We start from the raw sequence: 26,136 nt of genomic DNA, 5'->3' as shown, positions 1-26,136 counted from the left end.
AACACTTGCCTCCCACAACAACCTGTGGTGTTTATTTGTTTACCTGTCAACATTTTGTCAATTAAGTCAGTGAATGATCAGAAGTCTTTCAATGGCATGTTTAATGTACAGAAAAAATCACTTAAATCCCATGTCATTAAGCAGTTCCTGGTCCTGAGCTCAATTTCCTCACACCTCCATTACTTGTTATGATCAGACAATCTTTTATCACCCACTTCCTCAAATTCTATGTTTAGGTTCTGCAGCTGCCTTGGACTTCCTATAACATACGAGTGAATACAGTCATGCACATTGATGTGGTCATTGCAGAAGTCCCATTTTGTTACTGCATGTTTGGTGGAACTACCGCAGTCTCTGAAGTTTGGTAAAAGCTTGGAGAAATAATTTCTGTAACTTCAGCTGTCAGAAGTTAAAGAGAATTTAAATTTAGCTCTACAACACACCAATCCATAGCTTAACTGTCGGGACGGACTTGTAGGCAGGAACAATGCTTTAACACGGACTTAAACAATGACTACATTCACATGCTCATGTACACTGTCAACACATGGACACACAATGCATCAAAATGCTGTTTCCCTCCCGCTTGTCTATGACTCTTGCCCCTCCCTCCTGCTGACATTCTGACTGCCCCTCTCACTACCCCTGTACAGGGGGGGTGTCTCTCTGAGGCTAACGGAATTTTTCTTCATATTTCAATAAATAATTATTATGCTTATAACACCAGATTCTCGCTTCCTGCGCACACTAACAGTCCAGTTCCATTACATGTGTTTTTTTTGTGGGAGAACTCCAACATCGCTTGAATAACATTACAGTAAAACTAGTAGGAATGAGAAAATCCCCAGATCATAAAGCCCCTCGGGTAAATCTGCTATCTGTGATATTAGGCTATACAAATAAAATTGGCGTGACTTGACAAGTGATATGCAAATTTTGAAATGTATGATTCTATAGAGAATCTTGTTGTTCCTTAATATATGTTGTGTAAAGAAAATTCAAATAATAGGTACTCCAGTTCTGAAATTGTATTGTCTTTGGGACATTGTTCTTCAAAGACGTTTTGTCTTGTGACCAGCATCAGATCCGGATTATAAATTCATTGTGATTTTGTTTTTAATCTGTGTAGATATGTTCTCTACTGTACAAACCTCATGAGCAGAAACAACAAACGATATACAGAAAACTATGACTTGTTCTTTTTCTCCTTTTATAGGCCATTCTGGCCTTTATTTGATAGTTGACATCTCAACTCTGCAAAGTAACACACTAGGAGAGTTAAGGAAAAGTGTATATTAGGTAAAGGGCTTTAATTGCATTTTGTCTGTGGACATATTCCTTCTTGTGTACACAGGCAGAATCACGAAATACGCTGCACAATATAATTCAGCTGTTCTGCTTCATCTTATTTTACTTCCATGCCATTCTGGTATTTATTTGATAGTTTGACGGGGGGGGGTCCACTTGAATAAAACCAGGGACATCACAGTTACATGATATGTATCTCACAATAATGGATCACAAGTACTCCCCATTACTCAGTTCATGTACCACACTGCAGTACTACCGCACACTTTAACTGGACTATATACAGCAACGCTTTCACAAGCAAACAGCAAGTAAAGCCATGAAAGAGATTACACAATGAAAAACATACAATTATATCAAATGCAAAAATCAATAAACTTTTAGTGAAAACTTAAAAAAAATAATAATTAAGTTTTATTCAAGGCTTTATGATATATTATTATCCAGCGCATCTTAAAATAAGCGTTAAAGGCAGGATGAGCCCTAGATCACTGAAAATACTTAAAAACACTACTACAGTATGCAGCACTCTATTTGGACACACTTGTACCAAACATTCCTGCATCTCTACAATCATCATAGGTGAAAAAGGAGCTATAATACAAAGACAACATTTTACCAACTCTGATTGAAAAATGAATCACAATATCAAAACTACAATCACCGTCACCAGCCAGGTCAGTCAACGTAGACGAGGCCATAGCTTTTCTGAGGCGCAGGGCTGCGAGGGAAACAGGAAGCTGTAAACTCCAGCTCCATGGGAACATGAAGACTACAACCAGCTGGCAAGGCATCCACCTCTGGGGGAGGAGGCTCCTGGATGGGATAAGGGGATGAGTAAGTGGGGTATCAAGTCAAATTAGGAAAAACAGTATTTATTTACACTGGTAGATGTTGGAAAAGACATAAGTTAAATTACAGAATACAGTATCTGTAATTAATGTGTCCTTAGATTTGAGGGATACCTTTTTTAAAGCCTGTAACTAGTTGAATTACACTGAAATGTCTTTAAATATAGGGTCTTGGTTTATTGTTACGTTGTTTTAAATTTCCTTCATGATTCATTAGGGATTTTTTCCAATTGGATCAGTGTTTCAGAAGGATAAAGCCTGACATTAAACTTTACTACCTTTGACTCTAGTGTCTGCATATCGTTTTCATCTGAATTTTCGTGCTACAAATTGCCTGTTATATTTGCAATATTTACATTTAAAATGTGAATTGATGAAATGGCATAATAGTGTATGTATATGTTTTAAAATCAAACCTTCAATTATTGTTGAGCAAATTAATTAACCTGAATTAAGGTCTTCAAGCCCAATGCTGAAAACTATTTCACATGAAAAGCAATTAAAATTTAAAGAGCAGCTTTGTTCACTCTGTCTCAACCTTTGACTCCACTACTCCCACAACCTTCAACAGCACAAATGTTAGTGTTACAAATTAGACCTCCATCATTTATTGAAACACATTTCTCACATTTCTACTGTTACAAAGTGATTTTTGGCATCATGTTGATGAATTATCCAAAGACGTTTACAGGTACAGTTTGGTAAAAAAAAAAAAAAAAAAATACATGGAATTATTACCGAACAAATTCATAATTTTCTTCTTTTTTTTGGGTATTTCATATTATACAAAACATGACGGATTAGATTCAGCAGCAGCACAGTCATATTTCTTTTCTATGACCCAACCTGCAACCACCTGTAACACAGGAACTGCCTTCCCCCTTTCCCACTCTCCGGTACATTCATGTCTTTTAATCATTTGTTTAATATGCAATACATACATGTTCAGGATAAATGTAAATCTTTCACCTATGAAATAAACAAGTTGCTAAAAGGTTTCCCAAGTGTAATAATATAAAGTCTCTGAAAACTCAATCCTAAAGATCAGAGGGCAGCAAAAACTGCTGACATTGTTTCTGTAATCCAACATATGCAGCAGTCTTTTAACTTTTTCAAATTTTTAGAAAGCCAAAATCCAGCAGTGATAGCCAACAGGTTTCTTAAATGTCTTCTATAAATATAATGACAAACCAAACTCCTTTTACATTTTTTTTTTTTTCTACATGAAGCAAATGATATGAGGGATCATTCGATGGCTGAGGTGTTGATGATAATGTTAGCAGTGTTCTCGTTCAGCATTAAGGATGCAGGTCACAGCCGGGCAAGAGGCCAGCTCGATCCCTGGCGCGCAGCATTGCAATCCTCACTTGGAGCTTGGCTTGCAGTGCCTGGCCTCCTGTCTGTAAATGTGTTAAACCTGCTTTCACTCGCCCTGAATTTGTATAAATAATGTATATACATTTATCCACAGACTCTAACAAGTGCAGCCTCAGGTGAAAATACTCAGAAATGCATGCTATGCGCATCCCCGAAGGTGGACATCAGCTCCAAACCGACCAACTCAAAAGATAACCACACAGAGAGCAAGAAAAAAAAAAAAAAAGCACAAATGAATAACTTGCCAAAAGCAACATAAACACACAGTTTTTCTGTGTCTCTCTTACACACACACGCACACACACAGATGCAGTGCTGTCAGTTTCTAAACAAGTTTTCCTTTCCATCACACAAACAGCCCCAAGTTGTGTCTGCTAGTGTTATGTGAAGCTTTTAAACTCTGGAACCACATCACTCGTGTTTACCGAGATGCGCTTGTATGTTTCCCTGCATTGTCAAAGCGCAGTCAAAGAGAAAGAGATTGAGGGCACAAGAAAAAACAAAAGCTTTTGGAAGTGTTCCAAGATTGCAAGAAAAGGTGCAACTGAACACTGGAATAAGTCAGTTTGGTATTCAGTCCAGTTTCAGGCAGGACTGGAGGCCCAGGAGGCCTGAGAAAAAACACAACCAGTGTAAATAAAATGAATGCCCACTCAGCGCCACATAGTGGCAAAACCTGTCTTCAGTGGATTCATCAGTAATGATAAACCGCATCAGTGACTTCTTAATGTATATGGAATATATGGACACATCATTTAGTTCATATGAAATCTTAATTCTTTACTTTTTTCCAAGCAACTGCCACAGGTTTTGAATAAACACAAAGTACTGGATTATGAACGTCATTGTTGCTCATTTAAACATTATCACATAAAAGCACACAATCAGAATGAGCGCTGCCTCCACTGAGGAAATCAATTTGCAAGTATGTTGCACGCAATGACCACCCTCCTGACGTTCATTAGAGAGTGACCGTGAGTTATTACTGGTACTAGTTCATTAGTTCCGGGAAGCTGAGACAAAGCTATTTTTGGCACTGGCAAAGTTTACAGCAATTACTCGTACAAAAAGATTTTATCATATAGCAGAACACAAACTGAAATCAAACTGATATCTGAGTATCTGGTGTTGATTTCATAAATAAGCATTTACGTAAAACTAAGTGTCACTGGTGTCAAGTGACACTTTATTTATATTTTGCCTAATTTCTCAACATATCCGCTACAATTTGTCTAAACATGATTGGGACATGATCTCCAAAACCGAGGGAAAATAAACTCTAACCCTTTACTGATGAATAAAATGGTTTATTTATCTGTTTTTGAGAATTAAAACCTGATAGAGGCTCACAGATGAAGAACTGGAAGGCTAAAAGGAAACATCACAACTCTTCAGAGAGCCAATTAGCCAACTTTCTAATCACTTATACCAAACAGCGACTGGGGGACCCATTGTTTGGCGGCCTGATGGACAAACTTTAAAAATGTAAAGATCAAATTAATAGGCAAGCATTGTTAATGGGAACACTCACTATTGTTATGCAAAAGCCTCACTGTGGCATGCAAAACAAATACACTAAGGTTTGGAGATGGAATGGTTCGAAGGCCGCTGCCGTTTCATTTCAAAGCATGCATTATACATCATTGTGCATAAAGAGTAAGCCTACAGCATTATGATGTTTTTTTTCCATGATGATTATCCTTTTTTAGTCATTAAAAAGAGAGCGAGAGAGAGAGAAAAAAATACAACTTTTAAGCACCTGAACCTCGCTGCCAGCATTCCATTAATTGCCTGCACAATGGGGAGAGCCTTTGGAGATTTTTCAATTTCAAAAAATGAGGAGCATGCATTCAGTCGTGCTCATGTTATACCGGCACTTAAATCCTACAGAGCTCACATAAAAAAGGACTCAAGGTTGCATCCGATTGAAAGCCTCCAACTACAGCCACTTCAGAAATCCATTTAGCAAGCGGGGGTTTAGAACATCTAATTCAAACAGAGTCGCCCTGTTAAAACGGTTGCACCAATGTCTTTTAAAAACACACACACAAACACACACACACACACTTCCAGGCACACACTTTTTCTCCAGTGTTTGCTTGGCTGCATTGTAAGAAAGATGAACCTGGCACATAGAGAGACGGCAAGACACAAAGAATTAATCTTGCCAGACCTCAGCCAAGTGGCGAGGGTGAATGCTTGACAGCGCGTGGAATCTTGACCTTTGCTTCGACAATGTCAAAAAGATTGCTCTGCAGGAACGTCGGAGAAAGAGGTTTGTGGCGTCTGTAATAACATGACAACCTGAATGTCACGACACTGTTCATCAGCTGCAGAATCCTGGATAAAGAGAGTGTTTTCCTGTGACAATATCCAAAAGAATAATTATATTTTTGGATTGACCTCAAAGCAGCAGACGATAATAAATATTTTTTTCAAACAATTCATTTTAACTAAGAAGGGCAGAGAGAATTTGGTAGCTACATGATATTTCATTCGTCGAGGAACTGTTGACAGATTATTGCAGTGTGAATGCTTGAGCCACCACAATTTGCAGTAATTGTTATTCATTTGTTTGTTAATTTAACAGCCCCTGGACAGTTGCTTTTATTCATTGTTAAATGTAAACACTTGAACAGTGGCTAGCAAATCCTCCACCAGTGTCAGTGGTTTTAGGCTTGTAATTTTGCTCATGCTCATACTAATTACATAGTTATGCTTCAGTTAATTTCTAAGAAAGAGCTGTTATTACTACAGAAAAAAAAAAAAAAAAATCATCACCTTGTCCTGGAAAAGTCTGTTAGAGAAGAGTAATAGACGGTCTTGCACTCAAAAGTAAAGGTGTTTGTAACAGGTGCTTTTGCAGAGAAAAACAAGCTATAAGGAATCAGGACACCCACACACTGTCATTACTTGCTTATTTATTTACTTCTCAGAAAGTTTCAGTCTGCAACCTCATACCGAGTGTTCAGAGCAACAAAAGCAGAGAGGTTAATGACCTGTGAATAGTCTGGATCAGACATCCGCAGTTTATATTAGTATCTATTTACAACGTATCTGACAAAAGTACACACACCAGTGCTCACAAACACACACGCCAAACTACTTCTTTTTTGTATGTATGTAAGTTACTGGAGGCTTCTACATGCCCAACCTCAACACAAACCCTAATTTTGTCTTAATTCTAGTCCTATACATAGGACCTGACACCCCCCCCCAACCCCCCAATGTCAGGTAATTCCCCACATGTTATGGTGTGAACAGATTTGTGTCCCAATAATGTGATTAATACATAGTGTAGACACACGTTGGTTTATGTATATATTTAAACACATCCACTTTTTCAAAACACAAAATAACCTACTTTTACTCGAACAAAATGTAAAAAAAAAAAAGTTAAATGGTCATAATACTTTCTCCGTGTGTGCTTATTCATTCTAACATTGATGGATATAAAGTAAAATGTATATCCAACAGCATGAACTGGGGCATGGTGGTCGCCTCAATTCCCATCACATAAAACATTTTTAATCTCTCAGGACCACCAGCAGCCTTGATCTTTGACCAACACACACACACCTCACGCTGCAGACATGTACTATACTCGCATATAAGGATCTATGTAGCTGTGTATGTACAGATATACATTTAAGTGGGCAAACAAAGATACACTTAATGATGCCTTTTGTGTAAACAATGACTTCAACATTACTGAGCTGAGAGGCATGCTTGGTGTTAGAACCGCATTTACTAAAGAATCAATGCTTTCCATCAAGGCCCTATACAATTTCCACCTTATAGCTGAACAGGTGATGCATAGTATTTGAAAACACACCTTTCACACACTGGCCTTAATGTAAGTGTTTTCATTGAACTGTCTTTACCCCTTAACTGTATTTAACATCAGCGTTTGTCTGCAATGATAAGCTTTTTTATTCTGTTAATGCAAAGTGCTACATAAATGTTGGAAAACAAAAACAATAAAGTAATACGTCTAAGTCTTAAATCAAATACTGTATATCCTTGAGTGTTGTTGCATTCCATACCTATGACAAAAACAAAAGATTCAGCTTCAATTTAGTGTGTGTCAATGTGTGCCTCTGTTAATGAATACGTGTGTGTCCACAGATGGATGTAAGTATTTGTGCACGTGTCTCCACACATACATCTGCAGGTCTGTGTGTGAGATCAGTATCAAAAACCCTTAAGAGGACTGAATCAAGCAGAAAGAAACTTTCCCTTCATCTTTCCCACCATCCATGCCTCCTTTCTCTGCTTCTCTGTTTCAGAACGTCACGGACAATTGCTGGCAGGCCTTCAGATGCAAACAGCTGCTCTCAGATTGTCACTGCGATGGGAAACTCATTATTTAGTCTGCTGTCCATCCTTTGGGACGGCAACAGTTTCTGTAAGCTACTGAGGACTCTTAAGAGGCTGGGTTCTTTGCCAGAGGCAGCAATAACACTGTAATAGAGGCCCCTATAAATGAACATCACAGACTTAAACATAGCTATGAAAAAGGAGAGTACGAGCCCCAGGGAAGATCTTTGGGGAACATCCCCTCAGTCCTGGAGCTGTGGCTCTGCTTTAAAAAGACCAGGAGTTAAGTGTAACAGGGAAATGGCTGCCTCTCGTCACCTGGAGTTCTGAGTTTGTGAAGCTGGTGTTGATCAAACTAGACCTGACAGGACCTGGATCCACTCCGCTGAATCACTAGTTTTCCCTATGACATGTATTAAATTGTTAATTGTGTTTGCATTTGATGATCTCAATTCTGTGCTTTCGGGCTAACAGGAAGAAAGTTTGGGTGTATAGGATTTGTGTTGGCTCAACCTGTGTCGGATATCATTATAATGCCTGGTCCTGGTTGCTGAGGCAGCTGCAGCCTACACCACAAGACCGTGGCTCAGCCTTAAATGGCAGTGTACTGTATGCTCTGTGTTTTTCAGATTCCTAACCAGGTCACTGTTTCAATCCAACTAAATTTCCCAATCACTGAATAGCCTTCCAACTCCATTTAAAGCTATCAATTTAAACTCTCCACCCCTGAAAACTACAGCATATGACACAGCATCTGGTGCTACACTGGAAAGTGGTTTCCCCTCATTTTGGCACTGCCATTTAACACAAAACATTTTAAGGCAGGATACTCCAGCGAGCTAAAACGGCTCTGGTCAATTCAGAGTTGTTTTTTTAATGTTTCTGTTAGCATGGCTGTTTCTGCTAATGTTTATTTTTGTGTGGAGAAAAGCCACCAGCTGGCAGGCAGATAGCGCATTTGTTATCCATTTTGTAGCTATTTCCCCACAAGATCAGAATTGGTGAAAAAAAAACAGAATTTTCTGGGTCTAATCAAGGTTTGACTGACAAAACTCTCAAAAACAAAAAAAATGCATAATAGAATGTAGATCACTGTTGAATCGACCTCCAGCACCTGATGCAAGATTGACAGCAAGTGGGAGGTCCTCTGGTAGAACTCCTGTTAACTGGCATTTGACAAGTTCTCTCTGTGGGAGTGTACCAGAGCTTAACAGTGCATATCAAGCTCAGAGTCTAATGTGAGGTGAATGATGTAAGGTGAGGTGAGGCTGTGTGAAGCCTGAGGCTGAACAACCAAAGCACAGGGCAGCGGTCGGATCAATACTGGTTCAGCCACAGATGAACAAGGTCGGGGTGGAGGTCAGCAGAAAGGGACGATGCTTCCTGATAGACCTGGGCTGGTCATTCATGTACTCTCTCACACACACACACACACACACACACACACACACACACACACTTATTCATAACAATAATGGTAGTCATTGTTGGTGCCTTCATTGTGAATGTTCCTGCTTTTCCTCCTACACATTAAAAATAACTATGTATATTCAATCATTCAGTTTATTTATAGACCAACTAGTGACTGGATAGCTAAAAAGCAACACTTAATTGTTGAGAGTGGTTAGACTCAACTGTGCAGTCTTAATGCAAGCTGAAAAATATAATGAGCTAAAATGTATCCTGCACCCAACAGTAAAATTATTGCTTTGTAATATCAAGCAGTTGTATTTGACCAATATTTTCATCTTGTTGGGGGAGGACAGACTCATCCAGTGTAGCCAAATCAGAAACAGACATCTTCAACTGATAAAAATGTCAGTTGAAATTCGTCAAAACTCATAAATAATGGATGCTCCAAGTAGGCAGGGGAGCATCTTCAATGAGCCCAGAGTGCCGAGCATGCTTTCTCATCTCCAAACCGAGCCATCTTAATGACTGCGCCCGGAGACCTGGGGGTCTCCATCAGCTCCCCCCACCCATTTAACCCAACCCCACCGTTCGGACCCCCCTCGTCAAGCCCGTCCATGCTCCCAACCGCCACATACGCGTACAGAGGGGAACATGAGCTCTTAAATTAAACATTCACAGCAGCGGCCTCTGCCTGTTTTAGGCAAATCAGCAGAAAATGAAACAAACAGGGCGCCTCAGGAAGATCCATGTGCGTGCAATTGAGACATTTTTTTGGGGAGACTGGGCAAGTCGCTTAAGTCTTGTGGAGAGCAGAAAACGCAAATAATGTAATATCTCCTAGTTTGTGTTTTGTGGATAAAAGAGGCAATTATTTATTTTGGACATGTTGGAAGAAGAAGTACAAGACCAATTATTGTGTGGATAAATCTCTTTCTGTGCATTGAGACGGATGGGCAGAGGAAGATGTAAAACTGTAACCATTAGCAACAACTAGAGAAGAAGAAAGGCAAGTACTTTTTTTTCCAAAATAATCACAATGGGCTCCACAGCATCCTGCATCATCAATACTGGAGTCACCTCTGGGGAAGGATGACGGTGGATGAGGTAGCGACCACTATCCCCCTCTACTGACCTGAATTCAGACATAAACAGGAAATTGCCCACAGGAAGGAAGTCATTTTTTTTTTTTTTTACAGCTGTGCCCTGGATGAGGACAGCATTGTGCGAGAGCTACATTTTTATTATAGGTGTGAGATTTACTCAAGATGTCTGATGTCCGCAGTGAGCATTTCAGTATCGCACACAACCTGCCAGGCAGAGTCAGGCTGTGTTGGTATTTTGAATAAAAACTGTGCCTGTTGTCTTTTCCTGTCACCATTAAAAAGCTCTTTTCCTGCACCAGCCACGGATAAACCTTTTTGTCTCTTTGTTTTGGAACTTGGATGAAGATCAAAGCACCAAGTCCAGACTCGGGGCTTGTGATCTGTCAGGGTGCAGGGATTTATATGGCACTTACATCCTACGATACTCATCACATCTGCAAGTCACAGCGATAAATCAGACTGGCAAGCTACAACAGCATTACATATATACACTGTGGCCGTAAGGCAACATATTCCGCTTTTGAATCTTAGGTGTTTTGTGTTGTTAAATTATAAAAAAAAATACAGTTACTCTAGATGGGCCCTCAAGCCTCTTTTCTCCGTTATTGATTATTGATAGTTATTTGACTCATCGGTGCAATACCACGGAGACATGGACATTTTTTACGCACACAGATGAAGAGGCTTGATCAATTTCTCTGTCTGCCAAAAGGGCGGTTGAACTGAGCTGAGAGGTGGAGGCTGAGGATGGTGGGGGAGGCAGCCCAGAGTCCTACAGGAAGTGATTTAATGTCCAAAAAGACATGCGCTTGTTTTTGCTCTGTCTCTTTCCTGTTGTGTTCTGATAGGGACTTCCTCTCCCCAGTGGGGATGGATACGGGTGTCATCCGTCCATCCATCCCACTCACCCCCGCGCACCTACAGCTAACGGAAATATCATTCTGCTGCCATGCAATCCCTGCAAATAACTCATCAAACTCTTTGGACATCAGCGCAAAGTGTGTGTATGTGTGTGTGTGTGTGTGTGTGTGTGTGTGTGTGTGTGTGTTTAAGGGCATGTATGGGCTGGACAAGACATTGTAGGCAATTATTTGAAGCTATCATGAACACATGATGAGTTATTGTGAATGTAACAGTGAAAAAGTTTAAAATTTTAGACAATGAAAATGACACCAGCCAAAACTTAGAAGGTAATTGAGGTAGTTAGGAGGTTAGAGGCGAGGAGGAAAGAGACATTACATTCATATTTGTAACTTTGTGCGCATTGGCATCCCCATCCATTTGAATGTGTGTATGAGCAATAACCTGTGTGTGTACTACGTATGGACCTGGGGAGACAGAGGGCTCAACCCCAGCCATGGCAACACCGGGATGATCTCTTCCTGTCTGCCTCAGTATCTCTGCGACCAACTCCCTTCCTTTCCGCTAAAACACATGGAGATAGAAGCACACACACACACGTTTATGTTACCTCTGACATCTCCTCTTGAAGACATTCTCTTCTCTATCCCTAACCCTTACCGAAACCTTAAACCTTGTTCCAACCCTAATGACCACTCTTGGTTTTATCAGTTTTTTCCAGTGATTATATGAATAAAAATATTATGCAATCCAATATAAAAACATCCTACAATGTTGAACTAGAGGTGATCAACAAAAAACGAACATTATAGGCTTTACAAAGGCAGAACTGTATTTGCTGCTGAGTTATTTTTCTGGTATTCTTCCATGTAACGCCTTTCTTAAATCTGGTATGTCCACACTTTGTTCATGAGTGACACTCATTCCAACTTTCCCATGCACTTTTCTTCAACAATCAATCAATAACTTGAAACACGTGAAGTGGTTAACTTTAGCTGATGGTTACAAAATGTGAGCAGCTAGGGTTTGTGGCATCTTGGTCAAGGAAACTGAATCCTTACAGTAATAGTACTCTCTCAGACCCATTAGGCCACGCTGTCACCTATATTAAAATTATACAGATTTACCAAGAAATACTAATTAACAGTCAAAAGGGTAAGTCAGACAAATTAAGGGATATTATCTATTACTATTATTATGTTTACCATCATCTCTGACTTGAGCCTTTTGTCAGTCTGTCAGATCAGATTAGATACAGATTTTAGCTATAGCCTTTTTCTGTAGAGAAAAATGACTTATTGTATCGGTATGTCTATGTCACCAGGTCTCTGTGGTGTTTCCACCAGTGACCAAAACACCTCATGCTATCTACTCTCTTCTCTGTTGAATGATTTAATGCTAATCACACACACACACACACACACACACACACACACACACACACACAAACGACCCATTCTCCAACCTCCTCTCTTACTCATTCATCCCATCTACCAACACACTTGTATAGTGTTGAACTCTCGCTCTCTCTCTCTTTCTCACATACACGCAGGCACAAACACACACATGCAGATGCATTATGTACGCTCACATTCACCTACAGATGGAGGAAATAAGCTCAGCGCTGCCTGTGTCTGCTAAGGATGTGAGGTGCAGTGATGGCACATTAACGATAGGACCCATGACAGCAGTACGCATCGGTCTCACTGAACAAAGCATGCAGCCAGGTTTTTAATTCAATGAGGATTGTTTAAGTGAAACAATGGCTCTGTACCCCTCTGAGGGTTAGGAAAGGGTGAGAAAGGTGAGTTTGTCACTGGTAGCTAGCCGCTGTTTTTGTATTTTAAGCTACGGATGATCCCGTGGGTTTGATGGGGTCGTGCATCAGAAATAATGCTGTGGTGCAGCAACATCCGCTGTTTTTCAGGTAACTAACAAAAAGATCTGACAGTGAGTGGGATGAAAGGGAAATACTACCACACAGGCTCATTATGGCATCGTAAAGACTATTTGGAGGCAATATGACTCATATATGTTTTGTATTTTTCCAGCCATTCTTATCAAGAACATCCTACAATGACACTCAGAGAGTTGTTGATTCTCTTTTTCTTGATCATTTTTGAAAATGCTGTTTGTGCTGATGGTACTAAAGCAGATTTGTTACATTTGATTACCTTACAATATAATCCAGTCTAATACAACAACAGCACTTTCTACATAATATAATAGATTTCCTTTAATGGAGGCTTTAAAATACAATAGAAATGCATGTGATCGCAAAGTAGTCACAAAACTATAATTAGTTATACCCATATATATACACTAGACAGAGAGCAACTATGTGGCCTTGTTGTGTGTGTGTGTGTGTGTGTGTGTGTGTGTGTGTGTGTGTTTTCACTCCAGCATTTGCATTCCTCACAGCCCATTTGGTCTATGCTAATGGCGTCTACTCATGCAGAGCAGCAGGTCTTAATGAAAAACCTTTGGCTGGTAATCAGTGCTATTGATCAGCCTGAGCCCCAGCTTTAAGCAGGGCTAATTGATCAATCACCACTGGTTGCTTTGGATTAATGGAACATGACTGGTGCTCCTCTCCCAAGAAATACCCAGCTCTCATGGAGAGGCCTGAGTAAGTGTATGTGTGTGTGTGTGTGTGAGGTATTAACATTGTGCATATGTTTATGTGCATTTGTATGTAAGAGATCAGGAGTGAAAAGGATAGTAGATTACTCCTATCAGGTCTTTCTCACTAATAGAGTCTCTGTTAAAGTCCCAATGTGACATTTTCCCATAAATGGTGCTTACAGAAGTAAAGACCATGCATACATTTTATCAATCTACTTAAATGACATTAGAATTGCTGTTTTTACAATGTACTGATACCAACTGGTACCCGATTTTTTTTAACTCATTTGTTTTGGTCATGTGTTTTCAAGTGGTTAAACATGTTTTATAAGCTACACATTTAAAAAAAAAAATTAAAAAATCTGATGTTCTAGGAGGTTCAGAGTGAGCCAGTACAGATACTTTTCCCTCTTAGTTATTAGTGTGTCTTGGTCAAATATAAAACTGTATGCTGATCAGTTTATTTTCATGTTTTTTAAAGAATGGGTTTACTGTAAAATGACAGTAACACCTCAGAAATTTCACTAATATTTACAAATCTGCTTTACTTTTCATAAAGCCCTCGGTTTTAAGAGATCCTCCTGCCTGAACAAAAACCATCTGTCAAACTGTATTCATGTCCCAATGAATACAACTTGACAGATGATTTTTCGATCAAATCTACTATAACATCTACAACATGTGGTTTGTTTTTTTCTTTTGTTGGATGGTGCTGTAAACTGATAATGGCAAAAGTTAATATTGGATTGATGTCAAAACATAGTGTAACTGTGGAAAATCATTAAAGGTATCAGGTATCAGCTGCAAAATCCCCATATTAACCCTAGTGTATATTACAATGTCTCTTACTACTCCCATAGCTGACAGACATGACACCAACAGTTCCCCAGCCAGGAAGAACTTAAGCACGTACAACCAAAACAGGAAGCTCGAACAACACCCACAACACACACACACACACACACACGTTCATAACCCTCCAATTGAGTGACTGACAGGCTCGCTGGCCAGTAGGAGTTCCATGGAGGTTTTGTGTCTGTATGTGTGTTTCAGCGGCTGGACTGAAGGTTCCAGCTGGCCTGTCATGGGACTCCCAATCGCGTGTGAATGGTTCTCAGAGAGAGCTATGGCTAACTGGTCCAACACTGAAACACTCAACAGGCTGGAAAAGGTCAGAGTTCAGCAGGGCAAAACCCAGGAATATTGTTTTGATGAAACAGGCCTCAACAGCCTAGGGATTCTTTTAAAATGTTGGTTCATTTCTTCATGCTATGTCTCTAATTTAGATTTTTTTTAAATGAGATCATTGTCATAAAGATTGAAAAAGTAGATTAGATTGGAAGATAAATTGAGAAATATCTTCCATAATGTGTGATTTTAACGTCACTAATTGTCACTTGTTTCCAAATCATAATTTTTTGGAGAATTACTTTCTAAAACACAATATCCTAGAGCCTATAAAACAAACTTAAGCAAAGGACCTATGTCATATTTATAACAGATTCATGCATGGTGCTGCTGTATCACTCATAGCTGAGTGAGCCACTCAAGGGTCTGAAAAAATAATTGTGCTTTTATTCTGATAATATGACAAAACACAACAACCTAGCAGCCAGTAAAAAGTTAAAGTACATTAACTTTGCACAGGGCACAAAAAGCCTGACAACAATCTAGCAACATGAATCACATCATTAATCAAACACAGCTGAAAACAATGGCCACACTTACAAAAATCTTATCTTTGATTACGACTGGACAGCACAACCTGTCAAGGCGAAGTCTCCAACGGCAGGCAACAGGCAACCAGTACCAGACCAGAGTTTCTGACTGAAGAGGACCGCCCCGAGAATCGGCACCTCCTATCATTTAGTTAACCTTGACCAACTAACCAACCACACATAAACACTTACACCCTCCTATCCTTTGACTGACTCGCACATTTTGTGGAATGAGACCACACTTCCACCCAATAACCTCTGGTGTGAACTTAATTGTGTATACTCTGGTATTGAGTTTCGGACCATGCCTGGGTCCCGTAGTTCTCAAACAGAAACAGACGCTGTGAACTTGACAATGAGTGAGAGAGAGAGAGTGAACTGGAGAGGGAGCGAGAGACACGGACCACCCAACGGCGGTGAAGAAAAACAAAGCTGGGTGGAGAGCAAAGTCAGCTTCAATCACATCGGAGGTAGGACAGTTGAAAGTTGTTGTGTGGTAGCAGTTTGCTAAGGGTGAAAGAGGCAGAGAGGAAGAGAAACTGGAGCGTTGATCATTTGATCTTAGAGTCTGATTTTAGTAATATTTGTTAAAACATTTTGTTTAGATAAAACCTCTTATTTTAAATTCAAATTAACTTGTCATTTTTGTGTGTTATTTCCTAATTTGGTTGAAAATTTGACCGCTATTTGTGTTTTCAAGGGGGAGGAGGTACACATGAGCAGTGTTTTTTAATCTTGGATTAATTTTAGACAATCATCCCACTTTCACTTATAATTCGGACATGAGGAATACTTACTTAGGGATAAAAACAAATAAATTAAAACCTTAGAATCAGAGTTCCTAAATAAGGAGTAGGGTATCTCTTCTCAAACCCCAGTTTTATGTTGTGACATTAAATTAACATGGCTGCTCAAACAATCAACACTATACAAATATTAACAGTTAATTACAAGTGTCTATCTTTTGCCAACATTGCGCACACTGTACCGATTAAGTAATTTAACTACTTTATGAGGCAGAAAACCAGTATTCTTGGTCACAAAAAACAACATAAATGAAAACCACTGGACTGGAGGTTTCAAGAAGTTGGTTTATGGCTGCATTTGAATCACTTATTCAACCGGAAAAACCTCAGAGTGTAAAGTGATTAACATTCTTACCTCTATTAAGAATAACCGTTTACATGACCTTCAACAAGGTGCTTAACCTCTTAGTATATGAATCTAAAGCACAAAAAATGTTCTTCACTTTGGAAAGACTTTACATCAAGCATAAATTAAAGTAACTTGTTAAAGAAGATATGTATATGTGGTGAGTGATGTGGTTCTAATGCTGGCCACCAGGGGGACAGGGATATGCAGAGAGTCTGATCAGGGAGTTGGAGGCTTCCATTTATTTCAGTGGAGAGGCAGTCAGTCAAGCTCTGGTGAGCGTATGTGAGGCTGTGTGTATGAGAGAGAGTGAGTTGGAGAGAGAAAGGGACCTCTGCTCAGCCCTGTAAGTAGTTTTGTTTTACATAAGAGATGATTTTGGAGAACACTGGTAATTTGAAAATAAATACATAAATACATAATGATAATAAATGTTCACCAAATTCAGAAAATAAAAAAGTTACTTTCTGTTGATTATTTAATAATTATAAAGCAAATAATATTTAAAAAAATATGTATATATTATGTAACAATTAAAAATTTAAAATAAAAAATAAAAAGCTGTTGTTGAGTTTAATTATGTTTTACTGAATACATTTTTAATAAGGAAAACTTTTAGTTTTAAATGTATAAAGGTTTACCATGCTTTTTATTACTATAGAGTTAATAGTGGAGAATCACAAATTTGATTTATGTTATGATAATTAGGCCCAATAAAACCTAATCAAACTGATCTGAATCAAACTGAAGAGTAATAACAGATCTGCTGTTACTGAATGCGTTAACCCAACATAGTAATCGCTCAGCCGCCGACTAAAGTCTGTTTTTGTCCTAAGGTCGAAGATCAAATGCCGCTGTTGACCCGTGAACTGCCCTGTTACCCAAAGCTCAAAGTCCCACTGAAATGACTGATATACCCTGCTGGGTATATGTGTGTGTAAGGAATCAGTTACCTTTGTATGCAGATGAGGGCCTTTGGAGGTTTGGCTCAAGGGAGTTTCTAGTCTCTCTGTAACACAAGGAATGGACAGCTGACCTGAAGACAGACAGACACACGCACACAGTTAGGTCCGGCAACAGTGTTCAGCTACACTGAAAAGTAACTGAATACACAAATGCACTCATACAAGGAGACATCCTCAGAGCAAGTAAGTGAGCAGCAGTGTCTTAAAGTCATGTTGCAATGAATAATAACATATAAAAGACCATTATTATCATATTTGAAGTTCATAAGACATGACAGAATGTCATGCATTTTTTACAAACCAAATATTACCCTGAAAGATCCTAATACAACATAGTGGGTGTAATTTTTGTATTTGTAACGAATAATTATACAGACACCATCCAAGAGCAACATTCAACAGGGTCTATATGTGGTTTAACTGATTCATTTACATGTGCGGCATGCTCTCACAAACACACATGCACTTGGAGCATCAATTAAATGCAGAAATTGCTCATATTTATTTGTAATTTCCGAAGTATGACCTAAAACGTGGCATGACCACACACAAGAGTAAAGAGTTCTCTTCCAAAATTCTTTATTCATGGTCCATCTTGAAAAATGTGAATACATTAAGCTGATAATTCAATACCTCAAAATATGAACACACATGTAGGATTGTGTGTGTAGGTGTCAGCTACCCTAAATGGCACAAATGCATAACTCTTTAAATAACAAACAAAGGTATTTTAGTGTCCATGTAAAACATGAGTCAAGTTAAAGAGAATAAAAATTATCCAAGGGTTTCTCCCCTCTATATGACCTGTAAGATGCACTGATCTGAACCAATTATAGAAGGAAACAAGACAAAATTACAAAGGATGGCCCAAAGGTGGAGGATTATAAATTGGAGCCAATTAAAGCAGAAAACGAAGAAGGCAAGACAAGCGTGGCTAATGATACCATATTCATCAACTTCTCATTTTACATTTCAGGTACTTAGCAGATGCTCTCAGCTGGATTGTCTTATAATGACTGAGCAAGTACTGTAAGGGTTGTTCAAGGACACTTCCACTTCAAAAACTCAGATGACCGCTGCCAGACACCTGGATTGCTGCTTGGATCCAATGGGACAATATCTCTAATCACAACTCCACCTTGCTATCACACAGTCAATGAAAAACATTTGTATAAGAACTTTGCATTGTTTTAAATCGTATTTATACTTAACCAATGTAAATACCCAAAACTATTACTACATGAAGAATAATGAAACATACATTAAAAATAAAATAAATTAAAACAAGGCAACGCCTTGCCTTAAAAATATTAGTATGAGGCACGATTATAGCTAAGTAGTTCTACATACTGAGTAAATTTATGGACATTTATTCACAATGGACATGGAGGTACCTCTGATTGCTGATTTCAACAGTTTATATGAGAATATTGGGTGCCAGTATTTACTTTGAGCTCAAAGAGTTCAAGACTAATCCTGCGAGACTGGCCAAGAGTGTTATATATTAAACTGAGTTTAAAAATCTCAGAGTTACACTCAGCAATTTTAGCTAATCTATTAGATATTGTTAGTCCTCCCACCCTGCATCAGCTAGTTTCTAATGTTTACAGGGTTATCTCACAATCAAGTTTGTAACTATACAGGCCTTATGATAACGTGAGGAAATATAAGAGATTTAAAACACAAGCCATATTATAATGTTTGCTACTATGTTAGCCAGACTGTACAGTCAGCTGGTGTGAAAATGTGAAGTTGTATCTATTCTATAGGATGTGTTTTACCCATAAGCAGTAACTTAGAAGTAATTGAAGTGTTGACCGTAGGATTTCCTGATCTGTCTGACACAGCTTGGTAATGTCCCATTGGTTGGAAGGGAAAACCATCCAACAGAGCAACACCAGGCCTGTGTTAATTGGTTAATGATTCAGGAACTGTAAGATTTGGGCTATTTTTACATGTCATGGTGAAGAAACTTGTTTTTTTCATTATTCATGTCTCCAGCAGTCCAACAATCTGTATGTTGAACATGAAAGTTACGCACATAGATGTATGGACACAATCTCAGGAGGTATATCATTGTCATGAACCCATCCGCCCCATCTGTCTGTCGACCTGCCTGTCTCTCTCCTGTCGTTCCGGGGCTGCCGTCACTACTCTCCAACAGGCCTCCTGCGTCTGGATTAATCTCCCTGGTTGACTGCTGATCTGAAGGTGGGTCGGCCGCCATCCACCAACACCAAAACTAATTTCACTGTGTCACTGCACGACAGTCCCGCCCACCATCCTCACTGTCACCCACACATGCACACACACTGCAAAATATCTTCATCTGTCTCTGTCTCATCTACATGGACGAGGGCAGGAGGGCGGGTGACTAGTCCGAAGGAGAAAGGTCAGCGCATTGAAGGAGTTCATCATTCTGAGGTGTCAGAGCCGCTCTTTAGGAGAGCAGATGAAGGGGAGAGGATGGGAGGGAGTAACAGAGAAGGAAGGGGGGGGTCTGTTTAATATTTGTCTGGTTATTGGTTATCAGCCAAATGTTCGTCATTGCCTGCAGAGTTGGCTGGGATCCACTGTGTGCAAATCAATCATCATACTGCTTGTGTTTGGCCATCACGTGTTGTCTTTGATTGTATCTTAATTATGAGAAAACTACACACACATACACACACACTCATACACATCTTACTCAAGCTAGGAATGGTCATTTGGTGGCTAAAAACACACCAGAGGGTTTATTGAAACACCAGGGGCTGGTAGTCAAACTCACGTACACACACATTCAGTCATTCCGAAATGATCATACAATGCATCCACCACACTTGCTGGCGTCTGGCATGAGGTAAACAGCTTTTAATAGCATCAAACCCGCTGCAGTTTGTTTGGGACCATCTGTCCAGTCTATTGTGTTTCTCTGCTGTGGCTCTTTGGAAGCCCATCGGGTGACAGCTGATGTATGGGCTCTTACAAAGTCCCCAGCCAGGCCCTCGGGATCCTGCCACACTGTTTTCTCCCTGTCTACTATCTATTTCTTCTTCTTTTGCCTCTGTTTTTGTCTTATTATCCTTGTCCCTTCTCTTCTTCACAGAGGTTTTTTTTTTTTAGATCATGCTATGTCAGTTTATTAGGGGTAGGAGTAAGAGTAAGAGTAAGGGAACAGGAAATTGTGTGTATATGTGAGGAATAACGCCTTATCAACTGTGCTTTTGGAGGCTAGGGTAGGTTTTTTTTTTCCTGTTTTTACATTTTATTTCTTGAGAGTATTTGGGTTGACCTTTTCACCTAAAAACAGGCAGGAAAGGCATATTAATGTACTTTCCCACTAGCTTGTGGTCAACCTCCTGACAATTTAAATGCAAAGACCCCAAACAAATGAAGCCTCTCTCTCTAAGATGGTTGCTTAAATATTACTGTGCTATGGTATCTTCGAAACAATTTTATAGCATTTAAAAAATGTTTTGGGGGGGGGGCTGTTTTTGCCTTCATTGATCAGCTCAAAATAGACATGAAAGGGGGGGAGCAAGAGGGGAAGGGCCAGAGATCAGCCTCGAACCCATGGTTGCTACCTCTACTAGATGAGCAGTGTTGGGCAGTAACGCATTACTAGTAATAATATTACTTTTTTACCAGTAACAAGTAGTGTAACTAATTACTATAAACAATTCAGTAATAATATTACAGTTATGCCCCCCATAAAATAAGTAATCATGCATATCACCAAGCAAGAAGCTAGCTTAGAAGATGGAAACGCTTATATTCAGCAGCAAACAAAAATGGATATGAGTCGTGGACAGCAGGCGAAGAACTAATGAAGCTTGTGGCTGGATATGAGGTCGATGAAATGTTTGACTCTCCGTCTTCCGGTCACAGGCAACAGAAGACCCCCGGGTAAACAATAATTCACAAGACAGACTATGTCCCTAAATAACAGGAGTTGTTTAAAAAACTGTCTGGTCATCAGTTTGAGCCATGTCTGCTTTTAATCTAGCCTGTAACTTTCATTAACATTTTGTATAACATACAACTTAATTGGAAGGGAACTTCCACAGTACCTTTCCTGGTCTAGATTAGGGCTGTCCCCTAATAGCTGAGCAAACTGTTAGTCGTGGACGTAGCAGCTTCAAACAGGAGACTAGTGTGTCAGGTGATTGTCGCAGCACAGAACCTAAATGTTCAATCTTATTGCTGGTTGTTCTGAAACATACGGAATAATTTCACAGCCGTACTTTAAAAAAAGTATTTATAGAGTAAAATTAAAATCATTAATATTCAACGACCAACAAACTATTGGCTTAAATGAACAACTACTGGTCGACTTAGAAAATCTTAAGTCTGGACAGCCCTACCCTACATAATGCATCCTTGTATGGAAAGAGTTTGAGCAACACCTACACATTTCTCCACCCAGTATAGATTTTTTCCTATTGTTTATAGAAAAAACACTGTTGTAAATATAAGGTGGTTCCTTGAGAGGTTGAGGGGTACACTGGAGTTGAGGAGTAGGGCGGTGAATGCTAGGTTCAGGAAGTTTTCACTCCTTTCTTCCCAGAGTGCCCCTGGCCTCTCCAACTCCCAGTCAAAGGCTGAAAGAAGCCAGATGCAGGCAAGATAATCACCACCTAATAAGAGGCTATATTGAAAGCAGGCTGGCGTTCATACTACAAGCTTGAAAGGCGTGTGCACACATACACACTCTCTCACACACACACACGCGTACACATGGGTAGTTGAATACATATGCTCACACAGTTAGGGCAGGTGTAATTATGGTGCACGATGACACACTTCAGAAAGAAGCGTATCACTCACATTCTGTAGAAATGTGGACAAGCATGTGTACAAAAAACAACACGCTCACACGCACATATAAACACACACCACACACGCACACCATATCCAGATCATTTTTCCTTCTTCTGACTTAAGTCCTCTACCACCATCCTAGAAAAATGTTAGCATATGGAAAAAGATATCAATAATTTCATGATATACCAATTATCAATTTAGAAAAAGGCAGAACAGGATCCCCTTTGGTTTTTTGTATGGTTGCTGTCTGTTTTGCTGTGACCCTATGAAAGAATACGAGGCTAAGCACAGAAACTGAAGTCCTACTCACACTCTGAAAAGTGACAGAATTTGACTGAACCTTTAGCATTTTGAATACTGTAGCCAAAAGTGACCCAAAAAGACTTCCTGTGGGGAAAACTCTCTATAATGAGCACTTTTGTTTCAAAAAACTTCTACCATAGATTAGATTCTGACCTAAAAGTTGTGATATGAGATTTTTTTTGGTCCTCATTAAGTATAAAAAGTAGATTTTTGCTTCCTTTGTATCTTGGAACAACTTCTGATGAAGTCTAGAGAGTATGCTGGCAGTGCTAACAAACACACACATACACACACAAACAAGACAAAACAGCTGAAGGAATCTTCTAACCACCAATCCTACATTTAATCCAAAAAATGGCTCAACATCAACCAGTGTTGGTGGACTTCAGCCCAAAATGAAATCAGCACATTTTTTTAAAAAATCCCATGATGTGGCCTAAAGTTCCAAGTTTATTACAACAATGAACTTTTTTTTTTATTATGTGTAACTGCATGTTTTTTTTAGAAAAACATAAAGAGACTTATTTATTAATTACGATCATGACTGACTTTTTTTTTTTAATTTAGCAGTGATTTGAGTGTCCTGCTGCTAACACAGAACATTGTAATATTTAAAAATTGAAGCAGACAGTTTTATTTGTCTTGCTTCAGGGCAGCCATTGGCTTGGATGTAACTGAATGATAGGACAGTATAATTCTACGTGTAGTACTTAAACAAATATGAGAATGTACAGAGGCAACAGGCAATAGTATAGGAGACACAAACTGTACTATTTAAGTTTTCAATATTTAGATTTAGCACTCAAATAGTATGTAGACTTCCCCTGCCCACTCTTGTATGATACATTCATTCATTTAAATCATCATCATAAAACACACACAGTTTGACTCCAAGTAACAAAATTAATATGTAAACACATGCAAGCCCCTATTATAACACAAACAAAAAGCCTCTCCCTACAAATATATATCCATAGTCCATCCATCCTCACACACAACAGAACCATTAGTCCAAACATACATATCCCCCCTGTGGCATAGCACACCTAGTGTCTTGCTGTTACACCATCAGCAGCATCAAAAGCAGAATCTATATTCTCCCCTCTGCCTTTTTTCATTTGAGTGACTATGAGAAGCAGCAGCAGCAGCTGCAGCCTCTCTCCCTGCTCGTGCTCAGCCGAGGGAAGGCAGTAGGTTTAGCAGGCGAGGCAGATTTATGGCGGTGGAGGTGACCTCTGGGGCCGTAACACGGTGATGGGTGAGTGGCTCTCAACAGTAAGCTACTGGCACTTGACAAAGTGCCCGAAGCAGAATGAATTTACTTCTCTTTTCCTCAATCATCAAGCAGCCACTGCCCTGACCCCCATCCTGACTGCTATAACAAGATCTCCCATCTCACAAGGGCCTGAAAAATTTACTGTCACATCTACTTTTCAATGAGCTCAAGTGAGCACTTCTTTCACCTTCAGCGGAGCAGGTGCCGGTATGGAGGAGGGCTAACCTGCCCCAGTGTGTCTGTGTGTGTGTGTGTGTGTGTGTGTGCTTTATGTGTGGTGTGTGTGTAAGTAAGAGAGAGAGAGAAATTTGTGTATACACACAAAGTCCCCTGTTTGCTCCGTCACTTACCCTAACTAATTGTCATACACTCACAGACCTTCACAAACACACACACACACACACTGACAAGCTTTAATACAGTATTTATAAACATACAAAAACACAGAATCAACAATAACCCCCTCCCTCATACCCTCTCTGACACACACACACAAGGAGAGAATGAGGTTGCCAGGCAGGGACACAAAGGGCACTGCTCTAAGGATGTCAGTAGACACCTCTACCGTTTATATTAGTAGTCAATCTACCTTATCACATCCCTTCTACACACACAGTGGCACACACACACACACACACACACACACACACACACACACACACACACACACACACACACACACACACACACACACTGGCACACACACTAGGCATTATAGTCTCTGTGTTCGCCAGCTTTCATCAGCTTGATGGCGGTAGAGTTGGACTTAATGACCCTGATATTTTTTTATATGCAGACGATAAATCTTGTTGCACACACATTCAAATTTCACCTTTCTTGCACTCCAGTTGTTGACGTGGAATCACAGTGGATGTGACAGACAGTAAAGTAGACCAAACTATATGAAAAATAGTACAGTGTTTCCTAAATATTACAGTGTTTCCAAAGTGTTGTGTAATAAAAACAAATAAAATGCATTCCCTTAATCAAATCAAATTGGATTTCAATGTTTCTTGTTTATTTTAATTTATAAGCCAAAAGTAAAATTCTGTATTATTGTTCTTATTTGTGTATATATCTATATGTTTTTAAATGACATTAAATACCAAAGACTTTTAAAAAATAGGAAACAGAGCAAAAAGGAAAGAACAGGGAAAGAGAAGGAAGAGAAGAAAAAGCTAAATAATGTTCTTAAGGGATTAAGAATGTGTGTAACAAGACAGCAAGTGCACTGGAGGAAATGCATTCTAAATTTATTTGTATATTAATGCATTAAAATGAATAAACTATAACAAAAGGAAAAAAAAAAACCTTTCTAATCAACTCCGCCATCTTTGCTGTAATTGAATGTCATTTCAATGCTCTCTTGCAACTGGAGAAGGAAACAATGTGCAGAAAGTTATTTTTGCTTACATTTATTTAAACTTCAGGAAAGCGGAGATAGATCTAGATATCCCCAGATATTAAAGACAAGATCATGTTTCAAAATCCTTAAGAAAAATTACAGATGTACCATACAATCCCATAAGAAATCGTACAAATGATCATTTCGTCTGTCCCTCATACACATAATATAACTAATATAAAGTCTTTTTCCTTTCCTGGCCATTAAAGCATACAGTCATGCTATTTAATCCTATCTTTTGTCTCAACAGACAAGGTCGTTCCACTTGTTTAAACGGTTACAGCATCAAATAGTCCATGTATATAACAGTTACAGTGCCAATCAATACACTGTATACCAGACATTGGAAGTTGGTTATGCCAACATTTCATTTTGTCAACTTCACTCTTTAAAATGCCATAACTAATTCCACCTCTTTTCTTTTATGAGCCGCTCTTTTTCCCACACTCACCCACTGGGATAATGTTATCATGATGAGCCAATAAAAATCAATGATTAAACATGTGTAATTTTCCAGAGACGATGTATTAAAATTTATTGTCTCTCTCTCTAGCGAGCCATCACATCAGCCCTGGAGCGGCCGACACTCTGTGGGTTACAACTGAAAATAAAGAAGGGCATTAAAAGCTATTCAATAAGCCACTGTAAAATTG

General features: G+C 39.2%; 1 protein-coding gene across 3 annotated transcripts in view; it reads right to left on the bottom strand.

The window, feature by feature from the left end:
- Positions 1–84: 84 nt before the first annotated feature.
- The window catches only part of LOC127349864 (adhesion G-protein coupled receptor D2), an 85,577-nt gene continuing 59,525 nt past the window's right edge, over positions 85–26,136 (bottom strand). For 2 of the 3 annotated variants that reach the window (XM_051375891.1, XM_051375892.1), the window contains 2 exons: positions 17,682–17,764; positions 85–2,124 (listed from right to left, as the gene is read on the bottom strand). In XM_051375891.1, the coding sequence (XP_051231851.1) occupies positions 1,987–2,124; positions 17,682–17,764 (221 nt within the window). In that variant the 3' untranslated portion in view covers positions 85–1,986. Of the gene's footprint in view, positions 2,125–16,878; positions 17,020–17,681; positions 17,765–26,136 lie in introns of those variants that run through there. The other variant, XM_051375893.1, reaches the window with a different exon arrangement.

This window comes from Dicentrarchus labrax, unplaced genomic scaffold (assembly GCF_905237075.1).
Source record: "Dicentrarchus labrax unplaced genomic scaffold, dlabrax2021, whole genome shotgun sequence".
In the NCBI taxonomy this organism is placed as follows: domain Eukaryota; kingdom Metazoa; phylum Chordata; class Actinopteri; family Moronidae; genus Dicentrarchus; species Dicentrarchus labrax.
This window is presented reverse-complemented; position numbering and strand designations above follow the sequence as displayed.